We start from the raw sequence: 12,713 nt of genomic DNA on the forward strand, positions 1-12,713 counted from the left end.
TGCTGGCCATGTGTGAACTCCAAGCCTGACCACAGGTAAGAACAAAGACTTTCCCTGGCAAGCCTCCTAGGGAAAGTGGCCCTCCCCATCCCAGACCTGGGGCACAGCAGAGCATCCTAAAGTCTGAAGGAAGTTGCAGGCAGGGACTCAGGCCCCTCCCACCCTGACGGGTCATGCCACACATATACCTGCATTCAGTGTCTTCTTAGGGGGTCCTGGGGCCTTTCCAAAGCACCTCTGCTGATACCCCTTATCTCAGGAGTCTTACAGACATGTCTCCCCACTCTGCCTCAGTGACCCACACCTTCTCCACTCCCAGCCCTCCTCCTACCTCCTCCTCCCTGGCTCCCTGGTCCAAGACTCAGCAGCAGCCTCTCCATCAGTGAGCATCCCTGCCTGCACTGTTCTTTGGGATGGAGCACCAGGAAGCTGGCCCTTCTGCCCATTCAGCCCCTTGCTCACATGATCACAGTAAGTGAATAAGGATTTATTGGCCTTTATACATGTGTGTGTGTCTGTCGTACATTTGTGTCTGACTCTTTGCGACCCCAGGGACTGTAGCCTGCCAGGCTCCTCCGTCCATGGGAGTCTCCAGGCAAGAATACTGGAGTGGATTGTCATTTCCTCCTCCAGGGGATCTTCCCCACCCAGGGATCAAACCCACATCTCCTGTGTCTCCTGCATTGGCAGGTGGATTCTTTACCACTGAACCACCTGAGAAGCCCCATTAGCCTTTATAGCAAATACAAACAGATGCTGTCAGTGGGACCCCTGTCTTCAGTGACCACCTCCACACCTGGCAGCTTGGCTCCAGATAGTCAGGCCCCCTCATTCACTGCCATTCTCTCACCTATAAAGTGAGGTTAAAGGTGGACATCTCCCAAGGTCAGGGAAGATGGAAGAAGCTGGCAAACATGAATATCCAGCAACGCCAGTGCCCTCCGCACTCCACACTGGGCAACACCCACAGGAAAGCCACACTCAGCAGATGAGAGAGAGGTGGGCCAGCACGGATGTGAAAAATGTGGGGGCAGCCCATTCAAGTGGGACAGTGACCAGAGAGTGAGGGAACTAACTGGTAGCCACTTTAAGAATGGGAATTTTAGGGACTTCCCTGGTGGGCCAGTGCTTAAGAATCTACTTTCCAAGGCAGGGGGCATGAATTTGATCCCTGGTTGGGAACTAAGGTCCCATATCACAGGCAACGGAGCAACTAACCTGCACACCTCAACTAGAGAGAAGCCCACGTGCAGCAACAAAGACCCGATGCAGCCAAAAATAACCATTAAAAACAGAAGAGAATGTGAATTTTAATTCCAGACACTGAGGTTCAGGGAGGTCTGCAAAAAGCCTCTTCTGAGGGCAGGTGGACACTGCACAGTCGTCTCCGGAGGCAACAAGCTGTGTCATGGAGTTGAGACTATCAGCCGGAGTGGTGAATCGAAAGCACAGACCCTGCTTCTCTCACCAAGACTCATGATTTTCGTGATTACACGCTTTTCAGTTTCTATGCCTTTGGTTGATTTCTAGAGTTCTGATACATCTGGGTTTCTCCCCCGTATACTTCCTCCAGTAAATTCCTTGCATTCCGGGGGAAGAATGCTTAGCGTGGTCCTCCATCTGCTATCCAGCAAGTCCTGCCTCTCTCACTTTGGGAATTTACATCCTGGGTTCCTCACACAGTGGCCAAAGCTGAAGCCTTGTTTGTAACAAGAAAAGACTGGAAGCAACCTGAATTGTTTCCGACAAGGAGCAGGTAGGGGGACTACCATGGGCAGCCTGCTCCCTGGATGCATTATGGATCAAGGCAGCACTTTCCATGCAGAAAATGCAGACAACAAGGTGAATGTATATTTATATTCAGCTATATCTGCACAGCACTCCTAGGATACACAAGAAGTTAACACCAGGGGCATCTGTTTGGGGAGGTGGGTGGAAACCAGAGTGCTGAGAGAGAGACATGGGCAGAGACTATTCATATATATTATTAAGCTTTGCTTTCAAAATTTTAGCCGTGTGTGTTAATGTTCAAAAGTCAAATTACTTAAATTATGAAAGGGGACTAACATAAATCCCTTTTCCTGTGACTGTCTCAGTGATGTCCTCGGTCTCAGGAGGAAAACAGGCTTAACCATGAAGTGTCCCAATAATTTGGGGGAGAGGATGGAGAAGCCACAAAGCTCAGAACCTGGGAGAGGGACGCCAGGGTTGGAGCCTGAACACCCCATGTGGCCCCAGAGGTCATAACACAACCGCCCCCTCCCTCTGTTGGCTTGGAGGCTGAACTGGGACCCTGCCCCAGACTTCTCAGGTGTGAAGCTAGACGATTCAGGCTACGGTTCACAGATTCCGTGATGTGGTGGCTAAATGGATGATCAGATTACTGCAAATCATTTCACAGACATAGAAATGCTACAAGTGACTGATCTAATTTCAGATCTTGTGTTATTTCCTGGTCTCTGTATTTAAGACCCGGAAGGAAGCGTTTCAATAATGGTTAAGCTGCCACATGATTGGCTGTTATAATTCATCATCATGCCCATCTCTCCAAAGCTTCTGCTGGGGTTTATTTATTTCCCCCCTCTCTCTTTCAGCATGGGCCTGTCTGATTTCATCTGGCGTGCATGCTTCCTCTGAGTTGGTAAGACAGTCACGTCCGCCACGGCAATACGAGAGAAGGTGCGGAGAACCTGTGATCCCGCATCAACGCACAGTTAAGTGGGAGACGGTGGCTGTGGGCGAAACAAATCTTTGTATTTTCATGAAAATACAAAGCAGAAGTGGACCCGGTTCCCCACTGCACTTCACTCGCCCTGGCTTGTGCCTGGCTGCAAACTGGGAAAGGCCCTGCAGGAAGGCGTCTATAATGTAAATATCATGTATCTCATCAACTGAGTGTCTCTGCATTAGAACAGCCAACAAGCTACTGATGACAGAACGTCAAACCAATAATTCACAAGCTGCATTTCAGCAGAAAAAAAAGGCGGGGGGAGGATATACACTCAAGACCATGGGGACCTCTGCTGGGCGGAGGGAACGATGTGGCAGGGCTTCTGGGGTTCAGACCATGCTGTTTCTTGACCTGACTCCAGGCTACTCAGGTATTCATGAAAAATCAGTGGGATGTGGCCACGATTTCCCAATGAAAGTATAGACACATACAGACATGGTAAATGCTGCAGTTTGTATCTGTACTTGTTTCTATGTCCCTATAGGCATGTATGACTCTGTATTTATATGCCTGTAACTGTAATTGTACCCATTTCTGTATCTGTATTAGGAATTGGTAACTGTATCCATGGGGCTTCCCTGGTGGCTCAGTGGTATAGAATCCGCCTGCCAGTGCAGGAGATGAGGGTTCAATCCCTGGGTTGGGAAGATCCCTTGGAGAAGGAAATGGCAACTCACTCCAGTATTCTTGCCTGGAAATCCAATGGACAGAGAACCCTGGCGGGCTAGAGTCCACAGGGTCACAAAGAGTTGGATATGACTTAGTGACTAAGCAACAACTATATCTGTATCTATGTATCTTCACGCACTTGTATTTGTAGAGTCACACAACCGCTCTGGCTTCTTCCGAGGTGAGAAGTGGTTGTTGTTCAGTTGCTCAGTTGTGTCCAACTCTTTTCAACCCCATGGGCTGCAGCACACCAGGCTTCCCTGTCCTTTTCCCAGAGTTTCCTCAAACTCATGTCCATTGAGTCAGTGATGCCATCCAAGCATCTCATCCTCTATCACCCTCTTCTCCTGCCCTCAATCTTTCCCAGCATCAGGGTCTTTTCCAATGAGTCAGTTCTTCACATCAGGTGCCCAAAGTACTGGAACTTCAGCTTCAGCATCAGTCCTTCTAATGAATATTCAGTGTTGATTTCTTTTAGGATTGACTGGTTTGATCTGCAGTCCAGGGGACTCTCAAGAGTCCTCTTCAGCACCACAGTTTGAAGGCATTTATTCTTTGGCACTCAGATTTCTTTATGGTCCAACTCTCACATCCATACATGACTACTGGAAAAACCACAGCTTTGACTATACAAAACTTTGTCAGCAAAGTGATGTCTGCTTTTTAATACATGGTCTAGGTTTGTCATAGCTTTTCTTCCAAGGAGCAAGCGTCTTTTAATTTCATGGCTGCAGTCACCGTCCACAGTGATTTTTGGAGCCCAAGAAGTTATTATCTGCCACCGTTTCCACTTTTTCCCCATCTATTTGCCATGAAGTGATGGGACCAGATGCCATGACCTTAGTTTTTTGAATGTTGAGTTTTAAGCCAGCTTTTTCACTCTCTTCTTTCACTTTCATCAAGAGGCTTTTTAGTTCTTCTTCACTTTCTGCCATAAGGATGGTATCATCTGTATATATGAGGTTATTGATTCCAGCTTGTGCCTCATGCAGCCTGACATTTCACCTAATGTCCTCTGCATATAAGTTAAATAAGCAGAGTTAGCCTTTCCCAGTTTTGAACCAGTCCATTGTTTCATGTGAGAGGACTTTAAAGCTCCAGACTTTTCTCTTCCCTGGCTTGGAGGCTCTCTCCCCAGGGGGGCTGGCATGGAACAAGCCCTTTAGGGGGCTCAGGTTGTGTCCCTGCTTCTGTAAGACCTGCTGGCCCCATAGGTACATCTGCACTCAGGCTCACTGAAGTCACCCAGGGAATGGCATCCATGTTCCTTCATAATCAGGTAGGATGGTTTGTGAAGGGACAGTTGGGAGTGGGATCGGTATCTGACAGAGGAGTGAAGGGTGAGCTGTTCCCAGAAGGGGCTTGAATCTGCCCTTCCCAGCCCTTGCCATGGGCCCCAGCAGGCATCACTGTGACAATCTCTGTCCCTCCTGCCCCTCTAAGACCAACCTCACCAGGACACACAGAAACCACATGCCCCAACATGAACCTGCACCTTGCCAAAGTGTTTTAGTTTAAAATTGCTGGGTGTTTTTTTTATATGCATGGGATATGCCAACAGGTAGCCCCCAGACACGAATCCCTCTGGAGGGAACCCTATCTCATTGCATCCGTCATGTGAACCTGCACCCAGACAGAGCTGTGCACACTGTACACAATGGGGCCAGGCCCTACCTGTGATCCTGAAAACTGCTGTCTTCAGGGGGCCCCTGGGAACAATGGGGAACAACTCAACACGCACAACCCAGGGTCCTCAGAGGAGACAAGGAACATGAAACACACCCAACCCCAGCCAGCATGAGCCCTAAGGGTGAGAGAGGCTGGGTCTCTGGACCCCTCCACTGCGTCCCCCAGCCCAGGGTCTGCATGATTTTTCTCTCAAGGCCCAAGTAGCAAGTACTTTTGGCTTTCTAGGCCTCACAGTCTCTACTGAAACAACTTAATTCAATGGCTGCAGCGTGACAGCTGCTGCAGACGGCTTGTAAGCAATCACCTGAGCTGCGGCATAGGATTTACCATGTGGGCCACAGCCCACTGACCCTGCACTCGATTGTGAAGTCGCTGAGCAGTTCTAGGCCTACACCTCCCCCCTCATCACCCAGGGCTCCCTGACTTCCCCTGGCCCTCTTCAGACCTCAAGCTGGCTCCACGGTGGAATCCCCTGGAGCTCTGAAAGGTCCTGGAGCCCACATCCAGTAAATCTAGAACCTCTAAGGTGGGAATGGCTCCCAAGCTCCCCAGTAATTCCCTTACTAACAAGTTTGAGAACTGCAGTCCTCAGGTGTTGATGGCTGATGTCGAGGAGTGGGGCTGGGGTGGGGCTGGAGGTAACGCCCCCCAGGAAGGACAGTGGGGCTCCAGTGATCCTGGAGGACTCAAGGTGAGGGGACACTGCTGCAGCCGGACCCCACGCTGCATGGGTGGGGAGTAAGGATCCAGGCAGGGCAGCCTTGGATCCCCCGCTGTCACTGACTGAAGTCAGATGAAACACTCAGATCACCCAGGGAGTCCGGGAGGGGCAATGCTGCTGAGCCCTCCAGACCTAGTGGGTTAGGTCAGCACACAGACAGAACAGGGATAGGGGACTTACACATTCAACTACTTCCCTTCCACCCCCGCCCGCCATCCATGCTCTGACCAGGAGGGTTTAATTGTCGGGGGGAATGGAGTCAGTCTGAGCCTGTGTCTCCATTTGGGTGACACAGTGAAGGGTGTTCCCTGACCCCAGGAGCAGGAGGCAAGAGTGCCCACCGGGTCGCTCACAGGGGCCTCTGTCATCCTGTGAAAGCCCTGGTGTAACATGACTGTAGGCAGTCTTCACACAGCCCTGGGACAGGGGACAGCCTGGACTGAAAGCTCAGGGACACGTCACCAGAGTAATGTGCCACCTCCCCCAGCTGAAAGCAATTAACTGAAGAACCAGGGTCTGTGCTCGGAGCTCGGAGTTCACGCAGAGGATGGATACCTGAGCTGACCATCCCACCCCTTCCTCAACCTGGCAGCCCTTCCTAGAAGGAGCCCTCCTTCACAGAGCAGGTGTGCGTCGCCCTGGCCTTGCAGAGACAGCTGTGCCCCCTTCCCTCATGGTGGTGACCCAGCTACGTGATTCTGACCACCCGTGACAGACAAAGAAAACACCCAAGCACCACAAGGGAGCCAGCAATCAGAGACGGGGGGCCTTGGACATTGGCTCCTGTGAGATAGAGGAGCTGAAAGCAGAGGGACAGTGTTGGGTCCCAGGGAGTCTGTGGCCAAGGCTGCACTGGCGCTGCAGACAGGAGTGTGGCCTATAGGGGACGGAGCAGCCCCTGCCACCCACTGTCCTGCTTGAGGGAGTTGGGGATGCACTCCTGGGCCCCCCTCTTCTGAGTCTCATCCACATCCATACAGGTCACCCCTCCACCCCGGGCAGAAGAGGCACAGTGTCAGGAGGGGCACTTGCTTGATGCCCACCCCTCCCACCAGGGCTCCACGTGGATCCTACAGAGAGCCCAGGGGCCCTGAAGCCCCACAGAGCTGGGAGTGCAGCCCCGTCTCACCTCTGGCACAGACGCTTGAGCGCTGGGACCACTGGGGATCCAGGAGGCTTGCAGCACCCCGCCCCCACTCCCCATCTCCTGCTTGTACCTGTGGACACCCCAGAGCCCACATCACCTGGAAGGAGATGGGCATGGAGGGCAGCGAGTCAGTGCAGCCAGAACAAGGGGATCATGTTCCGGGCTGGCACCACCCACCCTCCCTCGGGTCCCAAACAGACAAGGACACCACAATGAGGTCCCTCTCTGCCCTTCAGGAAATCCTTTACCAAGAAGATGCTGCTGCACCTTGTGCGGCATGAGGATGCCTGAGTGGAATTTTAATTAAGAAGCAGGAAGCCACGTCTTCAGGCATCTTCCCTTGGACACATTTCTAATTAACCACCAGGGCCTACGGCTTCAGTCAGTGCCAGTGAATGTGCAACAAAGTCAAAAAGAAGATTTCAAATCAGCAGCTGGGAAAGAGAGCAGGGGGTGAGAGAGAGGAGGGCTGGCTTCACAATATTTAGGAAATATCCCTGTGGGGGAGGGGAGCAGGGTGGTGGCTTCAGTGCCGTCCACAGACCCTCTCTAAGTCCATCCTCTCACTGCCATCACTGGTGACATGGGAAGTTGGGTTTGTCATTAGGATTGGGAGGTGATGAAGGAGGACACCAAAGGCACAAGTGTCTCCAGCTGGAGTCCCTTCCCATGCCTTCAGTATCAGGGTCACCCAAGCATGCTTCAAAGACAGCACCCTTTGGAGAGGTAATAAACACAGCCTGGATCCCACCCTGGGGGTGTGTGGAGAGCATCCTCTGGAGCCCCAGCCCTCCAGAGTGTGAAGACTGTGTTCTGTGGATGCTCAGGGTGGGCAGGAGGGATGTGGGGGAGGTTCCCCGGTGTCAGACCCCAACACCTGAGGGGAGAGATGTTCAGACTGGGACAGCATGGGGATGCCTCACCCCTGACCAGATCCCAGCTACTGAGCAGGGTGCAAGGACACTGTTCCCCTCTCCCCAAACACCCCTCTCCACAGGGCTTCCTGAGAACCCCCACCTCCAGACCCTGGAGTTCAGGGTGGGTAACTCCTGGGCAGTCATGTGGTTCAGGCCCAAACAATCATCTGTCTCCATCTCAGCCTCTGTTATTGGCTCTGGGACAGGCACCTGACCCATAGGAGCCAATCAGAATCTGCCCTGGGACTTCTGCTGGGACAGCTGGAAGCAGTGCCTCCCTCCCCACCCTGAGCTGCAGAGCTGGAGGATATTTCAGGGTGCCAGTTCCATCACGTCCTCGCCAGGAAAGCCTGCCTGATCCAGATGGAGCCAGCAAGGAGGCAGCAGGGCCATGAGGTGAGTAGGAGATACCAGCTGACAGCACTGAGTGCCCAGAACCAGCCAAATCTGATTCCCCTGTGCTTCCCAGGACTGAGCCTTTTCTGCTCAAAAGAGCTCAAGCTGGTTTATTAGCACCTGGGGAGAAGGAAAAGGAGAGATACCAAGAGGAAGACGGCAAAGAGAAGGGGAGGAGGAGAGGAGGAGCACGCCTAAAGCAATACAGCTGCAATCACTGGCCAGGAGTTTATCATTCAATCTGCTCCTCTATAAAATAGAAATCACCATCTCTTCAAGCAACTATTTTAAGGGCAAGGAAAAGAGACATTTAATGTAAAAACATCTTTTTAAAAAGATCTCTATAAATTTGAGCCTTTATCATTAAGGTTAAACTACTTCACCGGAAACCCAAGAATAAGGACCCTGGGTTAGAACCTACGCCTAGTCAATCAGAGCATTTCAGAACTTTGGCCAATCAGAGCATGTCATTCCTCTGGGAGGGCTGACCAATCAGGACAGTCTGTTCCTCTGGCCAATCAGAACAATCTGCTTCCACTGGCCTCAGTGAAGGCTGGCCAATCAGAGCATTTTGCTCCTCTGACCTCAGTGAGGGGGTCCATGGCAGGCAGAGCTCCAAGTCAAGCCCATTAGAAATGATGAGAATCGATCCTAGGATTTTGTGGGACATGCCAGCAGAACAATAACAAGAAGAGCAAAGGAGGTTTTTTCTCCCCCCCCCCAAGACATAATGGAATTTTGTATGGTCTGCATCTGGGGCAGCCTAAAAATGGAGCCAACTTATAGGAAAACAGAGCTGAGATGTGAGAAGCCAGAAACCCGTGGAGATGGCCATGTCTGAACCTTGAACCCAGCAGCCACAGCAAGCATTCCTGACTATGAGTTTATAAATCCCGATTTCTGTCAACCTTTCTGAGTAGGTCCTTCATAATCACAGGAGTTCTGTTACCTGTGGTTCCCAGGGAGCCTTGACTAAAGCTTCCTAACGCAGCCTTGGACCCTGCATCTCCTTGACCATGGAGATGTGCATGTGACGAAATTAAGAAAGAACAGTGAGAAGGAAAAGAACCAGCTGGGTCTGCACTGCCCCTCCTGGGTGCACACCCATACCGGTTGCTTTAGCGGGAAAAGCACCAAGGGCCTTAATCCAGTCTGCATTAAATCTGAAAACATGGCCTTGCCAAGTATTTCTTGGGGTAATGAGGCTCTGGGTCACAGGCCACAAGAAGCGGCTGTAACAGGACTGATGCTGCCACAGCCTCGGACATTACTCCCAGGGACCCCAGCCCCATCTCCACACAGCCCAGTGCTCCCTCTACTCCACTACCCCCAGCCCCGCCCAGCTCCGTGCCCACAGGACAGAACATACCACGATGATGAACAGGGCAGGGGCCACGAAGGCCCAGATGGCGCCAGTCCCGAGTGATAGCCAGCAACTGCGGAGGGAGACAGAAGGTTACTTCAGTGCCTCACCCCACCCACTCCAGCGCAGGGGCCCTGCATCCAGAACAGGACAGGGACAATGTGGGCATGGTGACAATAATGCCGTTAATCGCTACAGACATTCCTGTAACCTGCTCACAATTTCAAGAGCATTCCATTCTTGGGAAGAATGTTCTGGGTCTGCAGACTGGTTCAGGGTAAAAAAGGCTTTTACAGGTCACCTAGTTAGTGAAAAACTTCACCATCTCTGAAGAGTCTAGCCAAAATCCAACAGAGGCTTTAATTTTATTATAATAAATAAATAGGCTTTTGTCTATTGGAGGAGTGAGGAGGCATCACGTGACACAGGACTAACCATCTTCGTCGGCTCATCAGGTATCTGTCAGCTCCCCTCCTGGCAGTGCCCACTCAGCTGAGAGGAATGGTTCCCCAGTGGATCCCAGCCACGGCTCTGACTTCCAGAGAAGCTTTGTCTGGGATGTAGGGTCCAGTTATAAGGTTGTGAAATTCCTCCTGGATTCCAAGATGTGATTCCAGGGACTCAGACAGGACCACCAGCCATTCTACTACCTCATTTCTCTCCAAAGCCTCAGAATTGCCAAGAGCCTGGGTGTCCCTTAGACACATCCCTCCCTGGATCTGGGTGCAGCCCCAGGGGCCTGGCACACTCGCTGGGATCTGGTCAGGCCCACGACACATCCTCACTGACTCAGGACGTGAATGTCACCTGGTCACTCACTCACACCTACTCAAGGAGCCTGGCCTCTGCCCCCAGCTCTGCAAACCCAGAGACATATCATCCCCTGTAACTCCATAGAGGCCCCCGAGGCAGGCGCTATGATGATGCTCGCCCTGCGGAGGAGCAGCCTGAGGCCCAGGGAGGTTAGGGGACCCAAGTCTATGCTCCTGCACCTGCCTTTCTGGCCCCAGTCCTCCCCTCCGAGACCTCCTGGATCAGGAGACATGAAGTGCCCCAGACACGTGACAGTGCCTGTAAGAGGCTTATTCCTGTCTGGAACCCAGACCCTGGAAAGAAGAGCCTCCTGTCTGAGGATGTGGCATCTCCCGTGGAAACACACGGCGAGTACAGTGGTCCCTCTGCAGAGGGGCAGCTCCAACCCAGGCTCCCTGAGAGGGTGATGACTCTGCAGGAGGAAGCCCGGGCTTTCCACCATTGTCATGCAGAGTGTTAAGTGGATGAGCATCCTCAGATCCCCTGTCCCCACCAGACACTCAGTGACCCTCCGGACATTTGCCAAGGCTGCCTCGCTCTCAGGCACGTGAGTGGGTGAGAGGCTTATATCAGACTCAGACCCTGGAGCTGAGCCACACGCTGTGGGCGGCCAGCATCTGCACTCCCAGATGGAAAGAAACTGAACAAATGCCAACGAGATGTGTTTGAGACGAAGTTTCTTCTTTTAATTTGCGCCTTGACTTCGGATACCACGCAGGCTTGCAAGGAATGGGCCAGAACAGTGGTTGTTTAATCATTCTTCTTTCAGTATGCATTCAGACAGCACTTTCTTTAAAAGCCTCATCTCCAGGAAATTGTTGCCCTAAAGTGGAATAAGCCAGATTCCTCCCAGTTTAGTGACTCAGTTGAGAAATTATCTCAGGCTGAAGCTATGACCAAGTTTTACTTCCTCTCTCTTCTTAAACTCTCTCCACGGTGTTTTCTCTCAGTGGCTTGAGGGGGCAGCCTCCTAAAGATGGTTGAGCTAAAGCCTTTTTCTCTTTGGGAGGAAAGGAAATCAACTTTCTAGAACCTGAACAGCTGGCCTGGCTGCACAGCACCAACCCAGCCTCTTCTTGATTCAACTCTGGACCCACCAGCTGCAGTTTCAAAATGGCGGCATGAGGTCTAGAACACACAGGGTCCCATCTGCTGCCGCCCCCCACGAGGAGAACCTTGGGGCCCACTGCTGGCGCACACTGGTCTACACACGCACAGTCTTATGTTCACTCAGCTGTAACTGAATGAGACTTCTTATGAACTAGGCACTTGTCTGGTCCACAGGTGACCAGACAGCATGTCTAGGAAAACTGCATGGATGGAAAGTTCCCATTAGAAACCTGTACCAGCCACCCAGTCCTGGAGGCACTAAGAATCCCTCGTTGCTAGTTTCAAGGTGGGAGAAAGCCCCAAACACTTTTTTTAAAAACTGTCAGGGCTGGAAGATGCCAGCCTTGGACAGACCCCTCCCCCAGAAGAACACAGGAGGACAATGAGCCGGGGCCATGGGAACCCTCCCCACGGAAGTCCTGCCAACACAGGAATCACCGTTTTACTTACTTCTTACTTGTTCCATAACTGTCCATGGCAAAGACTATTGAAATGATACAGATCAGAAGAGGAAAACCTGCAGAAAATGAGAGCAGAGAACCATATTAGCGCCAGTCTCTTTTGATGCATTTATTCATTTCATACCTGATGGATACAAAAATCTGTGCTGAGTGCTGAGGGCACAGAACAGCCTCTAGGCTCCAAGGACTTCGAGTCTAAACAAAGAGATAACACACGGGTGCATTTTAGGGCAGATCCGTTATGAATCTATTTTATATCTGAAAACAATCGCTTCTGGCTGCTCAGAAAGCAGCCGTGCATCCTCCGGGCCTCTTAACTGATCAGTGCTCTGAACACGGGGTCTCCCTCTGCTCCCTTGCAAGGAAGGGACGGTGGGGGGGTGCGGAGACAGCAAGGGGTCCCTTCCACCCACTGACCCTCCCCTCCAGAAGAAAGGGCTCCCCACCAGGAAACTGCACTTGGCAGATTCTGACGGGAAAAGGGTCGGGGGAATACAAGTGGCTCTCTGTCACCTGCCCCTGAGCTGAGTCTGTTCCGCCCATGGGAGACCTGCTCCAGGACCCAGAGGGAAGCCTGCTCCTCTCCCTCGCCCACCCCCACTCACTCCAGGCCTGGGCACCTCAAGGGCACCACAGCCCTCCTGGGATGTCTGGTGGCTCGGTCAGCAGAGAGCACGCCTGCCCTTCTGAGGATCA

General features: G+C 52.1%; 1 protein-coding gene across 2 annotated transcripts in view; it reads right to left on the reverse strand.

The window, feature by feature from the left end:
• ADGRD1 (adhesion G protein-coupled receptor D1) overlaps positions 1 to 12,713 on the reverse strand; it is a 176,458-nt gene that overhangs the window by 11,838 nt on the left and 151,907 nt on the right. For both annotated transcript variants that reach the window (XM_004017305.5, XM_004017304.5), the window contains 2 exons: positions 12,007 to 12,073; positions 9,640 to 9,706 (listed from right to left, as the gene is read on the reverse strand). In XM_004017305.5, coding sequence (XP_004017354.1) covers positions 9,640 to 9,706; positions 12,007 to 12,073 — 134 coding nt within the window. The remainder of the gene's footprint in view (positions 1 to 9,639; positions 9,707 to 12,006; positions 12,074 to 12,713) is intronic.

This window comes from Ovis aries, chromosome 17 (genome assembly GCF_016772045.2).
Source record: "Ovis aries strain OAR_USU_Benz2616 breed Rambouillet chromosome 17, ARS-UI_Ramb_v3.0, whole genome shotgun sequence".
NCBI classification, from domain to species: Eukaryota; Metazoa; Chordata; class Mammalia; order Artiodactyla; family Bovidae; genus Ovis; species Ovis aries.